Consider the following 27,984-nt stretch of genomic DNA (forward strand, 5'->3'; position numbering starts at 1 on the left):
TGTTTGGTCTTGTTTCCATGGCAACTTGCTAGACCCCTCCTCCACTCTGTCCAAGGGGCAATGCTGGTCCAGGACATGAAGGTGACCCTGAGCCCACAGCTCCACCTCACACTTGGCCTCTGGGCCTGGCCCAATGCAGAATCCCAGGCTGTCATGAAGCAGCCATGACCATCCGCCTCACCAGCCTCACCTCCAAGGTATGCGTAGGGAAACCAAGGCCCCGGTGCCAGGCAGAGCCAAGATCGTGCAGAACCAGAACACCTGTGCCCAGGCTGAGGTCTCCTTCTGCCTAGGAGCTCAGGCAGCAGAGGTCCCCAGGCACACTGTCCCATCCCTGCTCTGCCCAGTGTCTGTCCTGCCTGGGTGTCACCCCATGACCTGTGTGCTGTACAGTGGGCTGATGGGGTCCTATCCCAGGAGAGAAACCCCTGGGCAGTGAGTGGGGAGGGTCTCAGAGGATAGGGCTGCTTCCAGATGGAGCACAGCAGCCAGGAAGGGGGAGGGGCAGGGGCAGCCCAGGTGGGGTGGAGGCAGCAGATGGAGGAGGCCGAGCCGCAGGACATCCAGGGCACTAGCACACCAGCCCATCATGCTGCAGGCCGTCTCAGGAGGGTGGAGTTCGCTCAGGCCATGGACTCAGGGACCCCCCCACAGAACAGGGCACTGCTGGGGCTGTGTGCCCCCTGGGATAGGGCCAGGGTGACCACTGCCTGCTCACCACCTCCAAGCTTCCAGTCCCTCTGTGCGCTGGGCTCTCAGTCCTCCTGGTGCCTTCCTTCTCCCATTCCTCAGTGACTGCTCCCTGAGCACCTGCTTTGTGCAGCCTGGCCCGGCCCCACTGGCAGCAAGCATTGCCTCCCATGGTCCCAGTGGTCCTGGGGCCCCCTCCCCAGGTCCCACAGTGAGGTGACCTGCGGCCCTGCTGTGGCCTGTCCAGGTACTAGCTTGCCTTTCCACCCTCCCTCTCCTCCCCTCTCCCTCCTCCCTCTCCTCCTCCTTCCTCTCTCCCCTTCCTCCTCTTCCTCCTCCTCCCCCTCCTGCTCCTCCCTCCTCCTCTGCCTCCTCCCTCCTTCCCCTCCCTCTGCTTCTTGTCTTCCTCACTCTTCCTTCTCCTCCATCTACTTTTCCACCTCATCCTGTCTCTGAAGTCAGCATGGAAAGCAGGCAGGATCCAGCTGGATACCTTTCCCGTCTGAGACATTACCTAACCGTGCCTTCTTACCTAATCCCGCAGCCATCTCCTGCCTCCCGCCCCTACCCCCGCCCCATAGGGCCAGGCTGGGCTGCCGCCTGACTTGCCTGTGGCCACCTCTGTGTCCTGAGCTGTCTCCCCACCTGTGAATGGCACCAGGGCCAGTGGGCTGGGACTGGCTTTGAGCAGCCTCCCAGCCGGAGCCCTGAGTCCTGTGGGGCTCCTCTGCTTTGCCCTCCTCACCCCAGGTGGCCCTGCCAGCAAGCCACAGGGATGCCCTGAACTCTGGAAGTTCCCAGGCTTCCTGCCTGCCCCAGGAGGGCAGGAAGTACCTTGCAGCCCCTGCGGTGTCTCTACCCACCTGGCTGCCGCAGTCATACTGGGCAGGCCCTCTATCTCAGGCTCTAGGCAGGACCAGCAGGAGGTCATCAGCTGGAGGAGGCTAGAGATGGGGCGGGAAAGGCCCCAGTGGCCACTCAGCAGGCAAGGCGGGTGGCTGAAAAGGAGGAGAGTGACAGCCCAGCACTTCGTCTTCACGGTGCTCACACATGCCCACACACACACAACCCAGATACACACATACACACGTGTGGACACACACATGTGAACAGACACACAGGCACACATACACACCCATGCACAGACAGATGCATGGACACAGCCCATCCACACACACACACATACACATGCAGACACAGGCCAGATGCACAGAGCATATCCACCGTACACAGAGCCCAGGACAGAGGGGAGACCCAGGTGTCCAGAGAGGGCTCCTGGCAGGTGGCTGTGCACCCCAGGCGAGAGGAGGGTAAGTCCTGGTGCAAGGCAGTGCACAGTGGCCTGTGAAGCCCATCCTGCCCCACGAGCCCTGTCCTCCCTGCTGCTCCCTGGCCTGGGCCACTTGCAGCCCCTGCCCGCCCAGGCCTGAGCCCCTGCCCGTACCTCAGTATCAGTGTTTGGGCAGGAGGCCCTAGTTTCCACCCTGTGCAGTGAGGAGGAACCGCTCCCATGGGCCCCCCAGGTTCCCTCCACCCTGCACCCTCCCCATCCCTCACCACAGAACCCAGTGGCCAGCTGAGGGGCCCCATCTTCAGCCTGGAGGAAGGTCTGGCACCAGGAGCTGCCCCTTACCTTCTTAGTGGCAGTGTCCATGGGACAGAGAGGAGGTGCCACAACCCTCTGCTCCAGCACCAGGCTTAGGCAGATAATCCCACATTGCTCTGTGGCAACCCCTCTCCTGGGGGGTCTGGGGTCACAGATAAAAACTGAGGCTGCAGGGAGGCAATCTTCCAGGAAAGGGGCCACAGGGTCCTACAAGGCATGTCACAGCTACGGGGTCACACAGGTTGGCCCCAGGGGTCCTGCAAGGCATGTCACAGCTACGGAGTCACACAGGTAGGCTCAAGAGAAGACAGGCCAGCAGAGGGGCAGGGAACTGGGGACCACTTTGAGGGAGGATGTGCTATGCCTGGAAGTCCCCAGACCCAGCAGGTGGACATGCAGATAGAGGGGCCCATGTGAGAGACCCAGCAGCTGGGGCTCTCAGACACACTGGGTCACTACCCCACAGAGCAGGGAAAGGATGGCAGGGGCAGGGGCATGGAGGGGCGGGCCTGTCCCCCGGCAGCTCAAGGGCTCTCCTCACTGCCCCCCAAGGGTCGTGGGTCTTGGGTGAGGAGGGAAGAGTAACCCCAGAAGGAGAAGGGGTGTGCTCTGCCCTGCCCAGCCCAGCCCCACATGACGGACAGCTCACTCCTTCCCCCATCAGGGTCCCCGGTTTCTCAGGTGCCCCCCACCCACCCAACCCAGTTCACACCCACCTTAACCTCAGGCTATGACCTTATTTGGAGGTGGAGTCTTTGCAGCCTTGATTAGCAATCCCAAGACGAGAGCATCCTGCGTAGTCTGGTGGGTCCCACGTCCCACATCCCATGACAGGTGTCCGAAAGGGAAAGAAGGGAAAGAGACAGAAGTGGAGATTGGGGTGCAGTGCCCAGAAGCCCAGGACTGCCTGGGGCACCAGCACCTGGGAGAGGCAAGAAGGACCCTCCCCAGAGTCTCTGAGGCCCACAGCTTGATCTTCTGGCTTCTAGATCTGGGAGACCCCCGTGTGGCCATTTGCTCCAGTGGGAAGTGGGATGGGACCTTGACCAGCCCACTGCTGCAGACTAGGGTCTCCAGGCTCACACGGCCCCCCACCACCACTGACAGCCAGGCTAGAGGGCATGCTGGGAGCGGAGGCTGAGCTGGAAGGAGCAGGACACAAGCCCATCAGCAGATCCCTGGGACCTCAGATGGGGCCCCTGCACAGTGTGGCTGGAGCCTCGGCACCATGAACAGGGAGACAGCGCCCTCCCCTCTGGAGCCAGCTGGGCCGTGCTGAGCCTTCCAGGCCTTCCTGCTCCCTAAAGCCTGTACCTCCTTGGGCCCCCCTCAGGTCCTCCTCCCCAAGGCCCCCCTCCACGCCACAGGCCCTCCTCCCCCTGGGGCCGACGCCCATGCCTTCCTCCTCCAGGCCCTCCTCCCCCAGGCCCCCCTGCTCCCCCAGGCCCTCCTCCCTCAAGTTTTCCTCCTCCTCCAGGCCCTCCACCTCCCCCAAGCCCTTCTCCCCCTCAGGCTCACCCCCAGGCCCCCATCCTCTCCCAAACCCTCCTCCCCCAGGCCCTCCTCCCCTCACCCTCCTCCCTCAGGCCCTCCTCCTCCCTCAGGCCCTCCTCCTGCCTCAGGTCCTCCTTCTCCCTCAGGCCCTCCTCCTCCCTCAGACTCTCCTCCTCCCTCAGGCCCTCCTCTTCCCTCAGGCCCTCCTCCCCCTCAGGCCCTTCTCCTCCCTCAGGTCCTCCTCCCCCCTCAGGCCCCCCTCCTCCCCCAGGCCCTCCTCCTCCCTCCTCCTCCTCCCCCAGGCCCTCCTCCTCCCCCAGGCCCTCTTCCTCACTCAGGCTCTCCTCCTCCCTCAGGTCTTTCTCCTCACTCAGGCCCTCCTCCTCCCTCAGATCTTCCTCCCCCCTCAGACCCCCCTCCTCCCTCAGGTCTTCCTCCTCCTTCAGGCCCTCCTCCTCCCTCAGGTCCTCCTGCCTCAGTCCCTCCTCCTCCCTCCGGCCCTCCAGAACCCCTCTGAAGGCAGCAGACTCAGATGGGGCTATAATTTAAAATACATTTATTTAGTGTCCATTTCGTTTCTGTTCTGTTACACAAAGCCGTTAAATAAATACATTCTCCAAGTCACTCGAGTACACACCTACTCGCTATACAGATGAGGTAGAGAAATCGATAGGCTCGCACGAGGGTTCTCGTGTGTGAATGCCCCTCTCCCTCCAGCCTACCCGGACCTCCCAAACCGAGCCAGGAGTCCACATGTGTGTGGCTGGCAGGGAGCAGGTGGCCGGGACCCGCCTGGCCCTCAGCATGGCTGAGCCCTGTGGCCCGCCCCCTGCCCCGTCCCAGAGAGGCTGACCCCTGGGCACAGTTTCTTCTAGAGGCTCTCCTGCACGAAGAGCAGCACGCTGACCAGAGGCTCCGTCAGGAGGAGTTTGCTTAGCAAGATATTCTGATATATGTTTATATATAAACAGACCAGCCAGCAGACGTTTTCAGTCTGCCTTGTTTAAAAAAATACTTCCCTTTATATTATGACATAGAGCTAAATGTGGTATCTGGTTAACAAAATATCCTTCCTCCGACTTGCTGCCTTTCCAGACCCAGAAGTGACTGAGCTCCAGTCTTGTCACGGGGGTGTGGCTGCACCCACTCTGGGCCCCTGGCCCCCACCCTCTCAGCATGCAGGCATTCACGGGATGTTCTCTGAACCACAGAATAGACTTCACTATTTACACTATAGAACAGGGACCAAGAGACCCACATCAACATAAATAGGTTTTCTTTTAAAAACACAGTCCCCAGGGTTCCTGGAGCCCATGGAACTCCAAGGAACCCCCTCACTCAGTAGTTCCTGTGTCTGCACCGCCACCCAGCTCTGTACCCACCCAGAGCACAGCCACAGAGCCTGACCAGGGCAGGCCCAGAGCCAAAGGATCTAGGAGCCAAGGCTGCCATTCACACCAACGTGGGAAGGACAGCCTCATGCTGAGGGAGGGCACTGAGCAGAGGCCACGCCCCAGCTGACCACTGACCATCAACACAGCCAGAACAGGCACACACACCACAGATACATGTGGCTACACATTCACCCACATGCATGCATGCATGCATGCACATCACACATGCACATGTACATCACACATATAGCATGCATGCATAGCTACATGCACATGCTCACACACACACACACACAGCACAGATGCATGTGTCATACAAGCCCCCTGTGCTCACATGCACACTTCTGCAGACACATACATATGCTGACACAGTCTCATGCATGCACACACTTCAGACTTGCTCATGCACGTGCTCACGCATAAACCTGCAAGCGTGTTCACGCATGCATGCACATAAATGCACACATACTTCACACACACGTGTGCTCATGCACACGTATACACACAAAACCAAACACACTTATGCAAGCACACTACACATACGTACAGTCTTGCACATATGCACGCATGTGCACACACACTCAAACCAAGCCAGGTCAGTGTAGCCCATCCATTTTCCTTCCCTGCAAAGACAACTTTGCAGTGGCAAAGAGTGGCCAGAGAGAACAGCCCGCCTTTTGCCAAATCCTAGTCCCAGATTCTCTCCATCCACATGTGTCCTCACGTCTGCCTCCTCCCGCAGTAACACAAAGCAAGCTAGGAAATGAACCCTTCAAGGGGCTGGCCCCTCCCCTCTGCTGTGCCCACCCCTGGGGAGAGGGCAGGCCACTGGCTGCCACCCCAGGCCTTAAAACCTACACCAAAGTGGCTGGGGTGCGTGCCAAAGTCTCCCAGAGTGGGGTCCACCCACTTCCCAGGACAGTCTCACTGGGGGCAGCTGGGTATAGGGGCCTGGCTTCCAGAAGCCCTGAGGGCAGTGTCCACACACAACCTGCTTTATTACTTTAAAAACAACAACAGCAACATCCCTCTTGATTTAGTGGTTTCAAACGACAAAGCAGATCAGGCAAAGAGGTTAGGAGGGGGCGTAGAGGGGAGGGACGAAGGGGACCCTCCAGACTGGGCACCACCAAGAGGAGGGGGAGCCACAAGCCTGAGGCAAGGCAGGGATGGAAATAATAATTATTATATATTAGTTAAATAAAAATAATTTAACAGTCATCAACATCACTCCCAAGAGAAGTGCTCCATGTCAGAGGGGACAGCAGTGACCCCCGCGGCTGGGTGGCCGGGCTGTCTCTCTCCTAGTGGTTTGACTCTCTAAGCCAGTGCTGGAGCAGGACAGCCCACAGGCGGCCACACAGAGACCCTGTATGGCCGCGAAGGTGCACCCGGTGCTCCTCAGAGGGAGCCCAGAGCAGGGAAGGGTGCCGCTCGCAGGAACTGGCCTCTCAGGGACGGACACAGCTTGGAAAGCATGGTGCCACGCTCTCAGGTCATGGGGGTGGGGGTGGGGCACGGACAGAGGGGATGCAGGGGCCAGACCAGGGCCACCTCCCGCCTCTGGGTCTTTGAGAGTACGGACAAAGAGGCAGGGACAGCAAACCCAGCCAATCCCCGGGCTCTCATCACCATGTGCCAAGTGTGCTGGGGGCCCCATCCCAGGGACTCAACCCTTGCAGTGTAGACCCCTCACACTGGGTGCACGGCCTCTTCCCCCTGCAGCAGCCTGGCCGGCCCCGGGGCTCAGCCTTTGCAGGTGTAGACCTCCTCACGCTGGGTGCACTGCCTGCACTCCACGTAGCAGCACCAGCGCACCTGGCACTGGCAGGGCCGTGTCACCACCCGGCTCTGGGTGTTGTGGCCACGCCCACAGCAGATGCTCTCGCAGTTCTTCTCCCGGTGGCACCTTCGGCCGGCGGTGCCCGGGGAGAAGCGGCTGGCCAAGCAGAAACTGGGCGAGTCGTCCAGGTGCACAAGCTCTGGCGTGCGGGGCAGCGGGTCGCTGCCTCCTGTCCCTGCAGCCCGGCCCCGAGGCGGCGAGATGGCACCGGCCTCCCCGGTGGCCTCGTTGGTGGTGCTGCCCACCTTGAGTGCTGTCTCATACTTGTGTTTCAGGCGCTTGCCCACCTCGTGGAAGGGTGCCAGCTGCCGCCAGCACGTCCGCACAGTACAGGAGCCTGACACGCCGTGGCACTTGCATGTGGTCTCCACCCCGGCCTTGATTACCTGGTAGGGGAGGGGGCTGAGCATGAGGGCCACACTGAGAGGCTGGGCACAGCCCCTGCAGATGACCCCCAGAGGGGCTCGACCACACAGCTCCCCCGGATCCAAGCCCAGCCTGAGGGACCACCACTACCCATCACCCGGGCTTCCTGGCTCTTGCACCTGTCCCTCCACCTCCAAGCCACAGATGTCCCCAGACAGAAGCCCTACGTCCAGTACCATGGCCTCCAGAGTGGCCACTGCAGCACCTGTGGCCCTGTGGAGACATTCCCTCCTTGCATCCAGGGCTCCCCTCTGAAGGGACTGAGCAAGCCTCCCCTCTAGCCCTGCTGTCAATGCCCCAACAGGAACCCCCAGTCTGGGCTCAGCAGCCTACTAGCCTACTTCCTGGAGAAGTGAGGAGAAACGAGTTAGCTGGCCCAGTTGGCAGAACTGGCCCCCGGATCTTCCAGGTCAGCCCCAGAGGGGAGGGACGGTACCCCCACTTCCACACACACGCACAGAGCTGCCCTAAGGGGCCTCCTGCCTGACCACCCACACTGGGGTCCCTGGCAGCAGAGAGCGGAGGAGGCCCTCTCTAGTGGGCCCCATCCCAGGATAGGCCTGAACTCCCATGCTGCCCTCAGGGAGGGCTGGCTGGCTTGAGGGGGATTAGGAAATGTGGCTGCCCTCTGGCCCGGCAATAGAAGAGTCACATTTAATGACACTCTGCTGAGAAACCTGGACAAATTTAATTAAAACGCTGCTTACCCAGGCCCGGCAGAGCTAATGGAGCACTTTCCATATTCTGACTTTTCATTAATAGCTTACAAAGGAGAGAATGCAAAAGAAAAGAAATAGCCTCGCCTTGGGGATTTAATCTGCCCGCATCCCTCTGCAGAGGGCAGAAGGAGGGACAAGGGCTCCGAATAAAAAGGGGGAAATTGATTCTTTAATAAGTGCAAGACTCAGAAGTCTGGTTTCTCAATAAAGAGGGGCTCAGATCAGGGCTGGCTCTAATTACCTGGCCCCCTCCCAGGCTGGGGCTCCACATCCTGGGGGCTGCCTGGCGAGCACGCAGAGCCCCTGACCATCCCCAGGCCGGGCAGAGCCTCGGGGGGCCCTTGGTGGTCCGCATTGTGTGAAGACTAAGGGGACGGGGTGCTCTGTCTGCAGTGAAGCTGACAGCACTCATGCCTCCTCCACTGGTGTGGGCCCAGGAGCTAAGGGGCTACAGGGAGGGTGAAGGATGGCCGGGAGCCAGGTACCCCCAGGTCCAGCCAGCCTGCAGCCAGCAGCCCCCAGAAGGGCCTAGCTAAAGACCTTACAAGTCTGTCCCCCGCCCCCTCCACAACAACCAGTATCTCTGTAAGAAAACGACACTCAAAGGTAAGGAGACTCCAGGGCCCAGGCTGGCACCACATGCCGGGAACACAGACCCGGAGGCGGCAATACTGCACCTCCTCCTAGCCCCCAGCCCTGTCCCCCACTTTTGCGGGTCCTGAGCACTAGCGGCTGCTCCCATGCCCCGCCCCCATGCTCCACCCCACCCATGTGCTCCACCCTTTGCCCCCACCAAGTCTGTGCCTGGTCCCATGCCCTGCCCATACCTATGCTCCACCCTATACCCCCTCATCCCGCCCTGTACCCCGCCCATGCCCACACCCTACCCCGAGTCCAGGCCCCTGGCCCTGCCCAGGCCTGTGCCTGGCCCCATGCCCCACCCTCACCCCGCCCCATGTCCATGCCCCCCTCGCCCCGCCCATGCTTATGTCTGATTCCCATGCCCCGCCCACACCTATGCCACTCCCCACATCCATGCCCCGCCCTGCACCCCGCCCATGCCCACTCCCCACCCAGAGTCCTCGCCCCTGGCCCCTTGCCCTGTCCCGCGCCCCGCCCCGCTTGCCTTCACACCCACGAGGTTGTTGTGGAAGTCCACGCGGGCTCGCAGGTCCTTGCTTGAGCGGCGGCCCAGGAACTCCTTGACAAACTTGCTGCTGTACTTGAGGTTGTCCCCACAGCCGCCCCACTGCCAGGCCTCCCGGTTCTCCAGGTCGGGGGCCTCATCACACGTGCAGCGCTCCATGCGGCCTGCGCTGCACGCCTTGGCCAGCGCATGCGTCAGGCCGGCCGAGGAGATGGCGTAGAGGAAGGCGGTCTCCTTGAAGCCTGTGGGGGCGCAGGGAGGGCGGATGGGTGAGCAGGCAGGAGCAACCCCCACCTCACTCAGGTGCTTCTGGAGCCCCGAATGCTGACAGCATGCGGGGTCTGCAGTCAGGATCCTTGCGGGTGCGCACCGCGGGTGGGGGGCATCCCTGCCTGGACCGCCATGTGCCCCCGGGGGTACGAGGTGCTCCTATGTGCTCCAGGCACATGATGTGTCGGGGTAGAGAGAATTCCAAGTGCATGGAGATTTAGGCTCTGCCCAGGGATCAGAGACTGCGTCTCCGACCCACCAGATTCTCTCCGGGACTTGGCGAGCCCTGCCCTGCCCCTCAGGTCCTCAGTTTTTAAACAAGGCTGTTCAAAGTCTCAGATCAGAGCGCAAGGAGAGAGGAGAAGGCAGGCTCCCTGTTCGGAGCACCAGCTGGACCTCTGCACCTCATGCCCAGCGGCTGGGCCTTGGTCACCACCATGTGGCAACAGCCATCAGAGCTGCCTTGCACCCTGTCAAAGCTGCCCAAATGCGCCCCGTGCTGCCAGCTACTGTTCCCCAGGAGGGGCGGGGCAGGAGGGAGGGGCCTGGCTGTTAGGGCAGTGTGGGGAGGAAGGTGGAGCTACAGGCGGGTGCGGTAGTGGGGGCCAAGGGACCAGTCAGGAGGACGAGCCACACAGAGCAACCCCCATCTCCGCACCCTACCCCCAGGTGCCCTGGGACCCAGCGAAGGGACGATGTCCTAGGGGTGCAGACCTGCTCAGAAGGTCCTACCTCTAGTGCACTCACCTCGCTTGAGCAGGCTGGCCCGGTAGCGGCCCTCCAAGGTACAGTTCCAGCGCTCGAACCGGAACTGGTACTGGCATTCAAGTGCGCTCATGCTCACCGCCTCCACCAGTGTCTCGGCCACCCCCGGGTCTCTGCGGCACATGCGCCTTTGCTTGCGTTCCAGCTTCAGCCGGTCGCAGGCCTTGTAGTGTGCCTGGGCAGCGGCCTCCGGCTCCAGGGTCAGCGGGAGAATGGTCAGGGGCTCACTGCCCGTTAGCCTGGGTACAGAGATGCCAGGGTGAGGGCCACGCCCGAGGTGAGAGACAGACAGACAGACACACACACACACGCACAGGCACACGCACCTTCAGGCCAGCCCAGCACAGGGGTGGGCCAAGGGCGCAGATGGACAGGGCAGGGAGGGGTACAGGAGCCCAGGCCACAAGGGGACCACATCCAACACTCTGCCCCACCCACTCCTGTGTCTGCTTACCCAGCTGGAGCATGTACTGCTGCTCCAGGACCCCCACCCACTGCCACCCAAAGCTGCAGTGACTCAACCCCACAATGGCCCTGTGGCCTCTAGGAGAGGGTCCTGGCTCATTCCCTGCTCTCCTGCAGCATGTACAGATGGCCCTGCAGGTCCCAGTAGGGTCTCCAGGAACTCCTGGGCCACTGAGGAGCTCCCGGTCGAACCCAGGGGAGGCCCAGAGCCGGCTCCTGGTTCCCCTGCAGCTCTGACCCTCTGATCTGAGCCAAGGCCCTGACCTTCAGAGTCAATCACCTGTTCTCAGGTGCCCCCAACCCCCATTTCAGCTGTTCCACCCAGGGTCCGACTGGTCCTGACCTCCTGCCTGTTCTGTGCTCAAACACATCTCAATGTCCCCACACAGGTGATGCCACATCCGGGCTCTAGGCACATCCAGACCCTCAGCCCTCAGGAAGGAGAGGTGCCCAACTACACACGGGTGGGGCTCCGGTCCTCTGACATGAGCATCACAAGAAACAAGCCTCTGCACCCCAGTGACCCACAGGAGCCAGGGGCTCCAGTATTCTCAGACACTTACACCCCACATCATGTCCCATCCCTCTTACTGCTGCCCTTCAAAAGCCCCCTCAAGGGCATGGTGGCCACTGGGCTGGCTCCTGGCAGCTTTCTGCAGGGTAAGGTGCTCAGGCAGGTGCTCCTAGAAGCTGGATGGACCCAGCAATGACACAGCAGGTCAGGCTCCTCTGGGGACAACCTAGGGTAATGACTTCCAAGGCCCCTCCCTTCCCCTGCCCTGCACACACTCCAGCATGGCCTCTCCTTGGCCCTGCCTGGGCTTGGGGGGCCAGAGTGTGCTAGGGGGATAGGCATGTACCCTGCCAAGGGCAGAGCCTGTACAGGGCAGAGTTGATCCTTGCCCTAAGGACCCCAGACCCACGTTCCTGACGGAGCAGCACCAGCCTTGCCCTTCCTGGTCAGCTCCCCAAGGGCAGGAGGCCAAGGTGCTGAGACTTGGGAACCAGGCCCAAAGGAGGCCCAGGCAGGAGCCCAGCAAGCCTGCAGGGATGCCAAAGCAGAGGGCATGGGGCACAGAGGGGAGTAGGCAGGCAGGTGGGAGAAACGAATCCCTGCAAAAGACCCTGGAGGGTAAAGCCATGAAGGACACAGAGCGGGAAGAACCATCCTCTTCACACTCAGGTGCAGTGGGCGCAAGGGGCTGGCCAGCACCCTGGGAGGACACCCCAGGGTGTTCTGGGCTAGCATGGCACCAATGGGCTGCTGGGGCTGAGCCCTGAGCTGCAGGAGAGCCAGGCTACAAGTGTCCCAGAAGCCCAGGGTGTCAGTGAGCAGAGCCCAAGGTGTGTTCCCACCAGATTGAGTCCATACACATGTTGCACAGCACATGCCTGGGGACACTGAGCCAGGAGGACCAACTGGTGTGCTGTGACCAGTGAGAGTATGGGCTGGAGGAACCACAAAGGTCCGCAAGGCACAGACAGGCTCCATGCGGGCAGCAAGGCCTCTGGGGAGAAGGCACCTGTGAGCTTCAGCGACCTGCACCCCCAGTTCCCATCCCGGGGTCAGGGCATCCTGCCTCAGAGCATGGGGACATGGCAGGGGTCACTTCGTGCACTTCTAGGCCTCATGCCTGAGCTCAAGCGGCCCTGAGCACAAGGACAGCTGAGCTGGGCCAGGGCAGGCAGGGGCCTGGGGACCCCACACTGCGGAGTGGAAGAGCCACACTCCCCACACAAAGGCAGCTCACACGACAGAGACGTGTCCCCAGACAGGAATGTCAACAGCTGTGCCCACAACGGCGTGCCGCCACACACCGGAAGGGCTGCAGCCTACAACCTGCACAGCCCCCAGACTGGATTCTCTGAGATTAACCCAGCTCTAGGCTGGTGCCAAAATATGCCTGTGTCCAACAGGACCAACCACAGCAAGGCTGGCCCAGGGGTACCTGGGGCTGTGCTGGTGACAGCAGCTGTGGGTGTGGGGAGGGGGAGGGATGGCAGGCGAGCCCACCTCCAAGCCTGCCTTGGGGCATCAGGGCCAGCCTGCATCCTCACCGCACGTGGGGGCTGAGGATGGGGTCCCCACACACACCCAGGGCAAGCCTGCGTCCTCACTGCATGTGTGGGGCTGAGGGCAGGGATCCCCACAAACACCTGGGGCAAGCCTACATGCATCCTCAATGCATGTGGGGACTGAGTGTGGGGGTCCCCACAAACACCTGGGGCCCGCCTAAGTCCTCACTGCATGTGGGGGCTGAGGACAGGGTCCCCACACACACCCGGGGCCAGCCTGCGTCTTCACTGCACACGGGGCTGAGGGTGGGGGTACACACACACACCCAGGGCCAGTCTGTGTCCTCACTGCACGTGGGAGCTGAGGGCAGGGGTCCCCACATACACATCCGGGGCCAGGCTGCGTCCTCACTGCACATGGGGGGGTTGAGGGAGGGGGTCCCCACACGTACCCAGGGCCAGTCTGTGTCCTCACTGAGGCTGGCCTCTGCCTCAGGCCTCCTTAACTATTGGGGTGCACTCTGCTTGAGACCAGCCTGGGGCTGCAGTGGCAGGGGACAGACCCTCACAGAGGTGCCAGCAGGCAGACGGTACATGGGGTGCAGAGAACGGGGTGGGCATCAGTGAGCATGGACACCCAGGACAGAAACCCAAACACGGAGAGGAACCCTCAGAAGTGCCAGACAAAAGGCAAGAGGGTCATAAAACACTCCTGGAACACGGAAGGCTCTTTTCCATGTGACCCAGAATCCAGAGGCCCAGAAAAACGGTTAAGTGTGAGAGGGTCTACCGTGCACAGCAGCAGAGTCCCGCATCAGGGGAGATCCTGCGAGCTGGATCCCAGACCAAGAGCCAACTGCCTTTCTGTATGGAGGTGTGGGTGTGGACAGACCCCTTTCCTGCAGATCAGCAACCAAAGGAACCAGCTGCACATGGCCATGGGATGTGGCCACACAGTTCCAGGGTGGAGCGCATCTGTGAGAACTTGTTCGTGGCTCCGCCCCACTCAGAAACACAGAGTAAGACCGCCCTGGTGTTATTTTCCAGTCATCAAAGGAGCACAGGTTGAGGGCTGTTGTGGACACGGGGAAGAGGTCTTCCCCCCGTGGCTGGATTTCTGAACTCATATGTCTATGAAATTCACCCCATTCTCTTTCCAAAGGTGTCTCGCTCACACACTGCCCCGACACCCACTGTTGCATGAAAAGACCAGGGCCGGCTGAACAATGGGCCGCCCATGCCATGGAGTCTGCAGGCATCAGCAAGCCACAGCCCACAGGCCGTGCCCCCAGAGGGCCTGCACCCATGGGGAGCCCAGAGCAGAGGAGCCCGGGGACATATGCAGCTCACTCCTCTCTCCGCAGCCCAAGAGCTTGGCACACATGCAAGGGACAACGTGTGGGCTATTCAAGACCACACGACTCCACACACAACCGTCAGCCCTATGTGCTGGCCTCTTCCCACACACCCGTCTCTGGAGTCTGTACCTTCCAGGCCACAGAGCACTCCAGGCCCCGGCCCCACTGCCCACCCCACAACAGTGTACCTGCCTCCAGGCTCAATGCAGCTGCCCCCTGCCAGCAGGCATCCAGCCTGGCAGAGGCGGCCGTGGAGGGGGTGAGGCTGGGCAGGCTGTCTGCAGGCAAGCGGCCTCCTGGGCAGGCAAGGAGCACCCCATCCCCGTCCCATCGGGCAAGCTCCTCCCAGTGCTGGGCTATCTCCCACCAGGAAATAAATCCTAAGGAGGTCTAAATGTCAGCACGGCACTTGGTGACATTCAGGCATTTTCAAAGACATGATAACGCACGGAAATGTTTCGCAGCCTCACACTGGGATCCCCCAAGTCCCTCCTGCCGAGTCAGAGGGGACCACGCTCCGATCCCCACGGTGACCTCGTCAGGCACTTTTTAGTGTCCTCCCAGACACTAACCCTCTTTACTGCACAACTTTCTTCTGTGTGTGCCATTTCTCCTATCTCATTTTGCAGGCCTGCCCCTCCTGTAATGTCCTGAACACCGTCTCCTAAACGCAGGCACACCAGTGCTCTGTCCAAGCCAGGCGGGGCCAGCGGCCTTCTGCAGGCTCCTTGTTCTGGGCTCTGCCCTGGCCAGTGGTCATTGGGCTGGTGTTTTACTGGGACTGTGTCCGGAGCTCCTTCCAGCAGGTCCAGCAGGCATGTGCTGGCTCTGTGTTTGCACGGGACACTTGAGAACCCACTCGGCAAGGCTGACACGTGAGATGGGCTTGCTGGGGCACCCACAGCCTCTCCCTGCTGCTGCAGTCTGGGGGCCTACAGGTACTCCCACCAAGGTCAGCCCTGTGCTGGCCAGTCCTGGATTCCAGCAGAGGCACAACTGATCTGACGTCCAACTGGCCTTCAGCACACAAGTCACGTGCGCTGATTCATCTCTGATGGTTTTCACCTCTGTGTATGGTCGTGCGGTCTGCAGAGAGACGAGGCTGCTGGCTTTCTTTTTCTATCCTCAGCCATCCTTCCTGCCTTCCGGCCACGGTGCAGAATCTGCCAACTGCCGTGCAGGGCCCAGAGCCCCCCCACCCCAGCTCCGTGGCCACCCACCAGCATAGAGTCATTCAGGGCACCTGTGTGCAGGTGTGGCCCCAAGGTGAGAGAGACCCACGGGCACCAGTGCCAGGAAGCGGGGACCCTCCCCACCACTCACCCCATCTACATGCCCAAATTCACATCTCTGCCACCTCAGTGCCAGGAAGTGGGGACCCTCCCCCCACTCACCCTGTCCACACACCCAAACTTGCATCTCTACCACCCAGACCTGGCTCTCCGGAGACGCAGACACCCTACAGGTGGTTAGAGCATCAGAGGCCAAAGCCGGGGAACCTACCTGTCTGCAGAGCCAGCACTCTATTGCGGCAGCACAGAAACGCTCCCTTCCCACCCAAGGGTCTGTGAGGACAGCGGGCCTCCCTGTCTGTGTCCTGGTTCTCAGAAGGAAGCCCTGGCCATTTCCGTGACCAGCATGGCAAGTTCGTCGGGTATCCCCTGGGCACCCAGCTCAGGTTAAAGAAGACCCCTCGGCCGTTCATTTGCTACAAGCTGCTCAAAACTCATAAACGGATGTCAAGTGTCCTCAAATGTGGTCCCTGCATCTGTTGGCATGTGATTTTTCTGCTAAAACAGGAATGCCACTAACTGGATTTTCCAATGCTGGCTGTGCAGCACGCCTCGGATGAAAGGGGTTTTGTCCTTCCTCTGTGTTGTGAGCTGTACCTTGAGGATGTCGGGTCTAGGCCATTTGCATCTGTGTTTGTAATTTTCTCTTCCATGCTCTTCCCACTGGGTCTCAGTGCCTTAGCAAAGCGCTCACTGTCTCAGTTTCCCAGAAGATGAGTCAGATCAAAATCACATCTTCTTAACTGTTTGGTAGGACTGGCCTTTTCTGGATGAAAAGATCTCCCTGCTGATCCAATTACTTTTCTTTTTTTTTCCTCTCCTCTTTTCCAGTTTTATTGAGATACAACTCGCATACCACAAAATTCACCCATTTAAGTCCACAATTCAGTGTTTTGCTGCATTTTCACAGATGCGTGCAAACACGGCCAGTCAATTTCAGGGCATTTCATTGGCTCAGAGACAAACCTATTCTTTTGCACCTGGCCACCACTAATGTACTTTGTGTCTGTGGATCAGCCTGTCCTGGACATTTCAGACAAATATGGTAGGTGGCCTTTGGTGACAGGGCTCCTGTGCTGACAGCATGTCCATGTTGCTGTGTGTCACCATATGGACAGACCGCATTGTGCTCACCTGTCCTTGGGCGGTGGACTTGAGTCATCCACCCTTTCGCCATCATGCGCAAGCCACCGCTGCCCCTCCCATGCACATCTGTGCGTGGACGCTGGTGTCCACCAAGGAGCAGAAGTGCTAGTCACCATTGTTGAGGGAACTGTCAGATCGTGACCGCTAACCCGCTTCCCTACTCACAAAGACTCAGTATTTCTCTGTCTCGAGTTTCTGTTACTCCTCTGGTTTTCTGCATTGCCTCAGAATTTGCAGCCTGGTTGGCAGGAAAGCGCTCAGCATCCCCTACTCTTGTCTGCAGAATCTGTAGCGATTTCCCAGCAGCAGGATGCAACCGCACTGAGCCCTCCCACCACACCAGACCCCTCAGCAATTCCCAGAGAGGGACCCTTCATCTCTAATGCACAGTTGGTACTTTGTTGGTTTTCGCGCGGCTTCTGTTTTCTTCCTTCTGCCATGTTTGGCTTTAGCTTACTGTTCTTTTCCTCAAATCTGTGACCAACCGCTGCTGACTGCATCCAGGCTTCTCTCCACTTCTGCACCTCCTGCTTCAGAATCAGGTCACCATGCAGAGCCTGGTTCATAGCCCAAAGACTGTGTACAGCCCTAATCACAGCCCCAGATAGCCCAGGTCACCATGCAGAGCGTGGGTCATAGACCAGGTCACTGTGCAGAGCCTGGGTCACAGCCTGGAGACTATGCAGAGGCTGGGTCACAGCCAGGTCACTGTGCAGAGCCTGGATCACAGCCCAAAACACCATGCAGACCCTGGGTCACAGCCTGGAGACTATGCAGAGCCTGGGTCACAGCCCAGATCACTGTGCAGAGCCTGGAACACAGCCCAGATCACCATGCACACCCTGGTCACATCCTGGAAACTATGCAGAGCCTGGATCACAGTCAGGTCACTGTGCAGAACCTGGATCACAGCCCAGATCACTATGCAGACCCTGGGTCACAGCCTGAGACTATGCAGAGCCTGGGTCACAGCCCAGGTCACGGTGCATCAGCCTGGATCACAGCCTGGAGACTATGTGGAGCCTGGGTCACAGCCAAGGTCACTAGGCAGATCCTGAGCCACAGCCTAGAGACTATGCAGAGCCTGGATCACAGCCCTGGTCACTGTGCAGACCCTGGGTCACAGCCTGGAGACTATGCAGAGCCTGGATCACAACCCAGGTCACCATGCAGAGCCTGGGTCACAGTGAAACTCCCTCAAGGTCCACTGAGGTGGTGTGTTCTCTCCCTGACCTCCTACGTTGTCTATGCTTACATCCTGTCCTGTCGCAGAGCCAGTGATCAGACCAAGGCCCTGGCTAGGACCCTGGTCTCCTCAGCCACACGGCTGGTATTTCCTCCACAGGTCCGCCCCGTTTCACTTTGTCTCCTCTCCTGCCTCCTTTCCAGTTACTCCTTGATAACCCATCTCCCCCTGGTGATTTGAACCTTCATGTTGCATTGCCGCTATTTCACAGCCACCCTCACAACTGCACACGTCTGTGGCTTAGCCACGTCCAGTGGTGGGCAATACCAGGCCTGAGGACACAAGCCTGTGAACCCCACTCCCAAATTACAGGCCGTCGTGTATTTTAGTTCCACTGTGAGGACCCAATAGGATGCTGGACACTCCTCGGCTCCTGGACAGTGGCCTTCTGAGCATCTTGCAGCTTGTCTGTAAAGGTCTGTATTTCACTTCCCTGGGCAAGTCCCCAGCCTGCCATGCACTGTGTGCATTTCTGCTCTGAGGTTCACCACCAGGCTGACCAGCCTCCCACAGTATCTGCATCTGCTGGCCCAGGCTGCTTTTATGGTTCCTTGTCTTGGGTGTTTTATGCTTCTAGTTCATGTTCTGGAAGTATTTTTGTTTTCTCTGTTTAGGACGACTCGGCGTCTCCTGAATCCTGCACGTGACCCTGACAAATTCTGAGACTTTTGGAAAATACTCTGCCATTCTCTGCAAACAGGACCCCTGGCCACCCAGTCCCTGAATCTGGCCTCTGGCCTCTGGTTCTCTGCATTTCTGCCAACACAGGCCACACTCCACATGAGTCTCCTGCCCCATCATCTGCCTTACTGGCTCTCTTCAGCTATTTCAAATCCGCTTTCAACGACGTACACCTTCCCCCCAGTCCCATTTGGTTTCTCCAAACCTGCTGGGTCAGTTTTTGCGGTTTCTTACTCCTTGTGGATACTCCAAGGTTATCTCCTCCCTGGAAGCATGCTGAGAGCTCCCATTCGGCCTGTGACACTCCACTCTGGGTCCGCTGACAGAGCTGGGGAGGCCCACAGAGAAAGGCACCTCCACACATGCCTGCCCCGCTACCCCTGGCCTGTGCTGCTCACCATACGTGACAGACAGAGGGCACATGTCCCCAAGTTCACATCCGCTGGGACCTTGACATGTGCTTTTTTTGGAATAAGTGCCTTAGTAGATGTAATGAAGGTTAGGGTCTCGAGACAAGGCCTCCCTACACTGGGTTTTGTGCTGTTGAGGGCCCCTCCTCCTGATCAGCCTGCAGTGACACCAAGGAGACCCCACCCTAGTCCCAGCAGGCCTGGAAAGAACCCAGGACAGACACAGCCAAGTCTAGGAGCCTGTCCCCTTCTGAGGAGGGGCCTGAGACTGGCATGCTGGCGGCCTGGGGATGGGGCCACCCCTCTGAGCACCTAGTTGGTCACACACTCCCAAACCTGCCCCCTCGGGCAGCCAGGGGGCAGGGCGGCACTGCCAGCAAGGAATGGGGGATGTCCCTGTCCTCAGCAGGAGCCGGCAGCTGGCCGGTCCCCAGAGTGCTTGCTTCCTCCAGCTCTGAGGCCAGGCGGATTCCAATGGCCCTTCCTCCTGCCAGCAGGCCCGGCCACCCCAAGGGCCACCCTGCCCACAAACCCAGCTCCCAGGGCTGGGCGGAGGGAGAAGAGGCCGGAGTTCCAGAAGCCACAGCGCACTGCCAAGGAACCTCAGCCCCACCAGACAGCGTTTAATTTCTGTGCGAATCGAATTCAAAACAAATTCCAATGCGGAGAAACTGGTTCTGAGATTAACCCTCCATCCTCCCGGGGCCTGCAGCCTGACTCGGCCCTGCTCGGGGGATGTGAGGGTGCGTTGGGGTGGGTGCAGACACCAACAGAGCCGGGGGCTCCCTGCAGCCTGACTCGGCCCTGCGCAGGGGACAGGGGGATATGGTGGGGTGGGTGCAGACACCACCAGAGCCAGGGGGCTCCCTGCAGCTTGATTCGCCCATCTGATGCCCAGGCCCACCAAGAAGGAGGCATGGGCCACAGGCCATGGTAACCAGAGCAGGAGCGTGGCGAGCACCCTTGTGTTTATGACAGCTGTCACTTCTATAAGAGCTGCCGACACTCTACTTCCCCACATTCCAGGGCACCCCCTCTCCACTCCCTTGTCAACAGGCTGTGTCCACACAGGGGTGGTGAGAATGCATAGTGGATGCTCCCAGGCCAGGGGGACACAGGACTCAGCAAACTCCACTGCACAAGGCCTGGGGTCCCCGAGCCCAACAGAAATGTCCCTGTCCACCCTTAGCAACCGCCGGGACAAGCAGAGCCCCTGGGACCCCAGGCCCTGAAGGCCACCAGTCAGCTGGCCTCTTTGGCCACCGGCCAGCAGGGCAGGCTATGGGCACCCAGGAGAGCGACTGAGGCCGTCCAGGACCCGAGTCACAGGCAGGCGAGGGGAGACGAGGGAGCAGCCAGGCTGTGCCATGGCCCTGGGCCTCCCAGATAGCTAGAGTCCGAAGGAGCTCACAAGCAGGGCCGGGCAGGACGTGGGGCAGGCCCCTGGCGCCCACCTTCCTGCCTGGAGCTGGCCTCCTACATGCCCAGCACAGCCGGGGACACGGGGAGGGCCCCGGGGCGGCTGCGGCAGCTCTGTCTGTCCACGAGGGAGCCGGCTCTGACGTGCTCTGGTCTGGGAGCCCCTGGCAGCCTCTCTCCCGGGCCAGACCACTTCCCTGGCCGCATCTACCTCAGGTATCGCTAAGAAAAACAAACGCAGCTTGAGGCTTGCCGTTTTCCATTCCCTCGTCCGGCCGCCAGTCTCGAGGTGCACGGCCTGCCAGCTGGGCGGCTGGGTTTCCTCCTGCGGCCAGAGGCGCCAGGCCAGCCAGGAACCGCGCTGGGAGGGGCAGGGGAGGACGGCAGGCCGGGCCCGCGGGTCACGGAGCCGGGCGGCCAGCACGCCACCCAGGTCGGCGCTGCCCTCCTGTGGAGGCCCCTGCACGGCCACCTGCCGCCTGCTAGCCCACGGAGGCCCCTTAACGATGAGCCACCCCGCAATCCGCCCCAGCCTCAGGCCCCCAGCTTCCCCACCCATACCAGGGGGTGCTCCCAGCCCTCCAGCCACACCCCTGCCCTGGGAGCTCCAGAGGCACGCCCTGCCCCTCAGCACACAGCCCACTGAACGGCCATCAGACAGGTCTCAGGCTGAGCCCACCTTTCATGTAGCTGGGGACGTCAGGGCCAGTGGGGGCGGGGAGGGGGACTGGGAAGCCTGATGCAGCAGCCCCTCAGACCCCAGGCCAGGCTTCTGAGTGCAGAGCGAGGGAGCAGAGCCTCGGACACACCTGCCCAGTGCACTTTGGAGCACTCGGGGCTCCCTAGAGGCACTGCAGGTACGGAGGGGCCCGCTAGGCCATGCTGGTTTCCTGACACAGACCCCAAGCAGGGCAGAGGCCCACAGCCCTGCTCGCCACCCTCCAGAGGCATACTTGCCAGCAGGGGCCTGGCCTCGCCCACCTCCCAGACAACTGTGCTTCCACTGATACCCCTCTGGGCCTGCAGAGCTGGGACAGGCACTGCCCACCAGGACAATACACAAAGGGGCCAGTGCCCCTCCAGGCCCGGATTAAGAGGGCCGGGTGCTGGCCCTGCTGACTGGTGTCATTTTTCTGCAACCAGGAAAACCAAGCCAGGCCCCTTATCAGCTCATCGCTCGTCCTGCGTCCAGGTCCCATAGCCCCCCGGGAGAAATTGTGTGTGTGCATTCTTTTCCAGGAGAAAAGCTACCCACACACTTTTGCTATTGTCCTGGACATGGTGGGGCCCCCAGGGACGGGCCGCGGGTGGCGCCCTGGGCCAAGGCCACCCTGGAAGCCCCAGCAGAGTCCCACCAGTGCCCTCATCTGCAGAGTTGGGTCCCGGCCACAGTGGAGAGGATGGGGGCGAGATTAGGCCAGCTGTCCCCCCGTCCAGACGGCCGCCGGCTGTGGCAGGACATCTGCTCCCACAGCTGAGGGGGGCCAGGTGGCAGTGGCTTCCTCCTCACCTCAGGCTTCACCACGAGGCCTCAGGAGGCCCCCAGCCCAGAGGCCTGGGCTGGGCTGGCACTTAGCACCTGCTTCTACTGGTCTCTGTGCTGGGGGGCCACAGGCCCCACAGAGGAGACTGGTCAGAATGGCAGGGAGGAGGGACAGAGTCTGGAGAGCAGAGATGCAGGGGCGTATCCCTACCCTTGTCCACCTGCCTCCCCACACCTGCCCCAACCCCTCCACACAGTGCCCTCCAGTCTGTCCAGCCCACCCCACGTGCCCCCTTGCCCACAGGGCCACTTCCAAGGGGCCGCACAGTCTCCCTGCTGGCCACTCGGCTGCCTGGACACTGCAGAGAAGGCCTGGGCCTGCCCTCCTGCTCAGCTCTGACTGCAGAGCTGAGCCCACTCCATGGCCTCCCTTCCAAAGGCTGGAGCTGGGGCCTTGCAGGGCTACTGTGGGCACGTCCGTCCTGAGGTGGGTCTGTGGACACCATGGGCCCAGCCTGCTTCTCACTCAGCTCTAGCTCCACACCCCTGGCCCCCAGCCGGGGAAACACAGGGGACACCTCCCTCTCTGCCAGCCCCACCCCGGCCTCCCTGGGCTCTGGGTCACCCTGGCCTCACCATGAGAGGCTGACTTCCCCCACAGGTGAGCCTGAGCCCCCACCCCCAGTACACAGCCCTCTGGGAGCCCTTCCTCTGAGCAGCCAATAGGCACATAGCCACACAGAACCCCCAGCTGGGCTCCAGGCTCATACAGAGGGGCACCGCCACCTCTTGACACTGACCTTGCACGCACAGTCAGCCACTCCCACCATGACAACAGCCCCGAAGGCAGGGCAGGCTCCCATACAAGTCCCCAGAACCCCTGACCAGGCCCGTAGACAAGCCTCTAGTAAACAGAGGACCACCTTCACCACACAGTCATGCTGGGGGGCGGGGGGGACCCATTGTGAAGGCCCAGGCACAGCTGAGAGACAGCGTGCCGGCTCACACTCCACGTTCTCCTCCATCTAGGAATAAACCTCTGCATATATAAAGAGCTCTGACAAATCAACAACAAAGACCCACAACCCAGCCAAGAGCTGGGCGAAGAAACTGAGTAGACATTTCTCCAAAGAAAACATATGGATGACTAACATGCCCATGAAGGATGCTCAACGTCGCCCATCATCAGGGAAATGCAAGTCAGAGCACAGTGAAATACCACTCCACACCCACTGGGATGGCTAGAAGAAAAGGCAGAGCTGATCAACAAGAACCAGCGAGGATGTGGAGACACTGGACATTTCTGTATTGCTGGCGGGAGGGTAGCATGGTGATTACCATACGATCTAGCAATTCCACCTCTCAGTATACATACCCAGGGAACTGAAAACCTACATCTATAGAAGAACTTGTACACTGATGCCCACGGCGGCATCACAAGAGCCAAATGGTGGAAGCCAGCCAGGTGTCGGTCAGCAGGGGAGTGCACGTAACAGACTGCTGTGCATCCACACAATCGAACACAACATGGTCACTGAGGGAATGAAGCACGGATGCATGCCACAACGTGGATGAGTCTTGAAAACGCTATGCTCAGTGAAATAAGCCAGACACCAAGGCCACGTGCTGTATGATTCCACTTATGTAAAACATACAGAGCAGGCAAATCCACAGAGACAGAAAGTGGATTAGCAGTTGCCAAGGGCTGGGGTTGGAGGTGGGGAGGCAGGATATGAGGTTTCTGGGGTGATGGAACGCTCTGGAATTAGATAGTGGTGCTGGCTGCACAGCCTTGTAGATGTACCAGAAACCACTGCACCGCAGGCTCCAACAGGGTGACTCTATGGGATAGGAGTTCCATTTCAATCACGGAAAGGCAGTGGGCCCTAAACGCCCTCAGGCCCCATTCACTGCAGCCCAGAGCACCTTAGCTGCCTTTGACATTGCCTCGAGCACCCCACACACCAATGCCTGGCCTGGCTGGGGGAGCCTCCTCCATACAGGCCTCCAGGCTGCCTGGACCAGACAGACCTCCCAGCAGGGCCCTGCTCCCCCAAGCCAGCCTGCAAGTGTCACCCACAGAATGCAGATTGCTGGGGCCAACCCCAAGAAAGGGCCTCAGGGCTCATGACAGCCCTTCCTAGCTCTCTGAAGATGACCCACATGGGAAGCCTGAGGCCTCCACTCCCCCAGCAGCCCCCGGATGTAAGTCTACAGGCAGCCACAGGGGCTTCTGCTGGGGCTGGCTTGGCACATGCAGGATCTCTAAGAAAAGGGCAGCGAGGTACCAGGGAGCCCAGGCCCCGCTCTGCTGGACCCAGCCCTTGGCTCCATGCTTGGGGGAGCACCAGGGCTCCTCGCCCTGGGTTTGGGGGCATCCCTTCCTGAACAGATTTTCAGCACACACAGATCACTCCTCAACTCCATGTTCTCACCTATAACACCAGAAGCAGGGGCAGGCAAAGCTTTCAGCCCACCCAGGTCCACAGGGCATGGGGGGGTAAGGGTCTGAGTCTGTTTCCCAAACTCGCCAGGAGACCTCAGGCCAGCCCCATTCTGCTGGGAGCCAGGCCACCCCTCCTTCCAGGAGGGCATCAGGCCAAGCCGTCTAGGCCCCTGGAGAACCAGATGGAAACGCCACCTGCTAATCACACCGCCAAGAAGCAGGGCCAGGCCACTGAGGAAGAGGGAAGAGCCCCTTCCCCGAGGCCAGGCAGCGGCCCGGAGGGTCCTGCCTAGTGGCCAGAGGCTGGGAGGGCAATGGGAACAGGCCGGGTTAGGTTGCAGCCTCGGGGAGGGGGCAGGGAGGGCTCCCACCGCCCACGTGACACCCCACCACCACCCCCCCCCAACCCCAGGCCAGCCTCTCTCAGTTTCTGGCCTGTAACAGGAGCTGCCCTGCCTGCCTGTGAGCCTCCGTGCCAGGCAGAGTTCTCCGAGAGGGGGAAGGGAGAAAGAGGACCTGAATCCCAGCTCCTTCCTCCTGCTCACTCTGCACACCAGGCTGGGAGGGAAGCCCCCAGCCCCAGCCCCAGGTCTGCCCCGGCCCCAACCCCAGTCCAGCCTCAGCCACAGTCCAGCCTCAGCCCCTGTCCCAGTCCCAGCCCCAGCCCTGACCCAGCCACTGTCCCAGCCTCAGCCCCAGCCTCAGCCCCAGCCTAGCCCCAGTCCAGCCCCAGTCCCTGTCCCAGTCCAGCCTCAGACCCAGTCCAGCCCCAGCCTCAGACCAAGCACTGACACTGACCCCAACCCAGCCCCAGCCCAGCCCCTGTCCCAAGCCAGCCACAGCCCAGTCTATCCCCAGCCCCAGGCCTGCCCCAGCCCCTGCCCCAGTCAAGCCTCAGCCCCAGGCCAGCCCCAGCCCCTGTCCCAGTCCAGCCTCAGATCCAGTCCAGTCCCAGCCCCAGCCCTGACCCATCCCCAGCCCCTGTCCCAGCCCCTGTCCCAACCTCAGCCCCAGTCCCAGCCTCAGTCCCAGTCCAGCCCCAGCCTCAGACCCAGCATTGACCCTGCCCCAGCCCCAGCCCCAGCCCTGCCCCAGCTCCAGCTCCAACCCTAGCCGCAGCCCCAGGCCCTGCCTCAGCCTTGCCCTGCCCACCTCAGGCTATCTCCTTCCCCTGGCACTTCAGCCCCTGCCACTTTGCTGGGCCGGGAGAAAGGGCCCCAGACCCAGGCCCAGCCAGTCACTGCTGACCAGAAAGGCTGGGCCTCCATGCACAGACTGGTCTAGAGTGTGTCTTTCCCCCTCCTCTCTTCCCAGGTCTGGCCCCACCTTGGGAATCAACCCCTGAGGTGCTTGCTGGGCAAAGACCCATAAAGTCTACTCTCTCTGCCCATCCTGCTGGCACCCAGCAGACCCCACCCCAGGACCTCTGTCCATCAAACAGAACCCAGCTCTCCTGCCTGGTACGGTGGTGGCAGGGCCCCCAGCAGAGCCAGCTGTCCTCTGGCCATACATCTGCCTGGTACACTCTGCACAGGACAGCCTTTGGGGCCAACGTTCTGGACAAGAGGGCTGGTCAGGGGAGTTCACAGGGGCACCAGGCCTTCTCCATGTCCCACCCGCAGGCCCGTGAACTAAACAGCAGAGCTCAACAACTCCCCCAGAGGTAAAAAGTCTGGAGGCTGCCCGTGGTAAGGGTGGAGGGCTTCCAGCCAGGACCCGAGACCCCCACCTCCCCTCTGTGGCTCTGACCTCCCCAGGAGGAGCAGGGCTGCCAGCAGGGAGCTGCTGGGAGCAGACAAGCCCAGGGTGTGTCTGAAGCCTGGTGCGCAGACCCGAGGCTGGGCCGGGAGAGTGGGGAGGCACAGCTGGCCAACAGGCCGCCGTGACTCACCGTGGACCTGCGGCCAGACGGCCATCCTCTGACCCTCCCTCTGCCCGCGAGGGCGAGGCAAAGGCTGCACAGATGGCGTGCAGGGGCGTGCCAGCCTCTGCACAGCCGAGGCCCCAGCCAGGAGAGGGCTGCCGGGTGGGGTCTCCAGGGGAAGTAGACACGGAGCTGACCCTGGAAGACGACCCAGGAGAAAGGAACAGAAGGAGAAGGGGGGGGAAAGAAAAACACAAAGGGAAAGTTTCCCATGAAAATATTTTATTTTCTTTGAGAACAGGATACACCTGCAGGGCTCCTAGCCCAGTGGCCTCTCCCCGCCCTGACGGTGCCACATTTCTGGACCAACGGGGCCCTCTGCCGGCCAGCCGCCGCGCGACGGCGTCCGGGCCCTGGGCGAGGGAACAGGTGACGGGCGGAGGGCGGCGACCAGAAGCAGCCACGGGGCGCCCAGGGCAGGGGCCAGAGCTAGAGGGTGGGCCGCGCGGCTCCAGGGGCGGTGCCTGGGCAGCAGGAGAGGAGTCCAGAGACCCCGCGGGGGTGCTGGCGCCGTGCCACCCCCGGACCTCCGGGTGCCCATCTGCGTGGCGCAGCGAGGGAGGGTCCCCAAAGGTCTCTGGGCTGGACATCCCAGATCTGGGGGACAGGGGCGAGGAAGTACAGGGCAGGAGCGAACGGCCGGGAGCGACGCGCAGGAAACACACACACTGCTACTACGGAGACGCGCTCCGGGAGGCGACCCCTGAGACGGCGGGGGTTGGGGGGGGGCGGCGTTCACGGCCCCGGCCGGGCCCTGTGCACCGGTCGGGTCCCACAGACGCGCTCCCGCGGGGCCGGGGCCTGAGCGGCCGTAAGAAGCAAAGCGCAAGAAAAATAAATGCCTCCAGCTTAGAGTTATTTTTTTTTTTTTCCTCCTTTGGGGCTCGGTGCAAGGAACATCTGGATTTTGTACGTATTTTTTTTGTTGTTGTTAAATTAACTTCTCGAGGAGAGAAAGGAGGGGGGAAGCTGCAAGGCGGGTGGGTGGGTAGGGGCCGGGGGAGGCTCCAGCCGTTCCGCCAGAACTCGGCGGCCTAACAGGGAGCCAGGACCAGCTTGGGTCCCCGAACTCTGGGGAGCCCCGCACACGGGCGCGTCGCGGCCACGACGGCTCCGGGGTCACGGGGGACCGCGGCCCCGCCGCCAGCCCGTCGTCGGGTGCGCCGGCCCCTCTCCCCACGCCGCGCCGCCAGGACGCAAACAAACAGCGCCCGGCAACCCGCCGGCCCCCCGCCAGCCGGCTGGGGCCCGCGCACCTGGGCCGCCCGCCCCGCGCCCGGTCCCCGCGCCGCCCGCACCTACCCGAAGTAGGCGGCCGAGGGGCGCAGCGCGGCGAGCAGCAGCGTCAGCGCGAAGGCCGCGGCCAGCCAGCGCGCCAGCAGGGGCCCATCCAGCATCTTGCCGCGCCTCGGCGGCTGACCATCGCGCTCCCGGCCCCGCGCAGGGCGCCCCACGGCCGCCGCCCTCTTATAGCGCCCGGAGCGCCGGGCCGGGGGCGGGGCGCCGGCCAGCTGGGCCTGGCCCGCCCGCACCCAAGGAGGGGTCACGCCGGCGCCGGGGGCGGGCCGAAACCCGAGCCGAGAGCGCCGCCCCGCCGCGCCGCCGCCCGGCCCCTCGGGTGTCGGGGCGCGCCCCGCGCGTGGAGGCGGAGCGCGTGGGGGGCGGGAGGAGTGGGGAGCGGGCGAGGGGGGGGGGCTGGGGCGGAGCGTTGGCTCCGAGCCACGGCGGCCGGGGCGGGGTGGGG

General features: G+C 61.5%; 1 protein-coding gene and 1 long non-coding RNA gene across 3 annotated transcripts; one reads left to right on the forward strand and one right to left on the reverse strand.

The window, feature by feature from the left end:
• Window positions 1-8,172, forward strand: LOC131517839 (uncharacterized). The gene is made up of 2 exons (XR_009264865.1): window positions 1-197; window positions 7,303-8,172. It is a non-coding gene; the product is annotated as an uncharacterized LOC131517839 (long non-coding RNA).
• On the reverse strand, window positions 4,330-27,745 carry WNT9A (Wnt family member 9A). Of its 2 annotated transcripts, none has more exons than XM_058740482.1 (4): window positions 27,543-27,745; window positions 10,337-10,593; window positions 9,311-9,561; window positions 4,330-7,413 (listed from the first exon to the last, which is right to left on the reverse strand). In XM_058740482.1, exons 1-4 carry the CDS (start codon window positions 27,635-27,637, stop codon window positions 6,931-6,933), a joined length of 1,086 nt encoding a protein of 361 aa, XP_058596465.1. In that variant the 5' UTR covers window positions 27,638-27,745; the 3' UTR covers window positions 4,330-6,930. The 2 variants fall into 2 exon arrangements, with proteins under 2 accessions (XP_058596465.1, XP_058596456.1); XM_058740473.1 differs by having other exon boundaries at window positions 9,299-9,561; window positions 27,543-27,744.
• Window positions 27,746-27,984: the final 239 nt, after the last annotated feature.

The sequence above is a fragment of the Neofelis nebulosa genome, chromosome 1 (assembly GCF_028018385.1).
Source record: "Neofelis nebulosa isolate mNeoNeb1 chromosome 1, mNeoNeb1.pri, whole genome shotgun sequence".
Classification (NCBI taxonomy): Eukaryota; Metazoa; Chordata; class Mammalia; order Carnivora; family Felidae; genus Neofelis; species Neofelis nebulosa.

Bases quoted from the DNA above. Each gene is read 5' to 3' on its own strand.
- WNT9A (XM_058740473.1), bottom strand. From the start codon at position 27,637: ATGCTGGATGGGCCCCTGCTGGCGCGCTGGCTGGCCGCGGCCTTCGCG. The intron at 10,594-27,542 runs GTAGGTGCGGGC...CTCTGTACCCAG, and splicing joins CCCTCGGCCGCCTACTTCGG to GCTAACGGGCAGTGAGCCCC. The intron at 7,414-9,298 runs GCAAGCGGGGCG...CTCCCCTACCAG, and splicing joins ACAACCTCGTGGGTGTGAAG to GTAATCAAGGCCGGGGTGGA.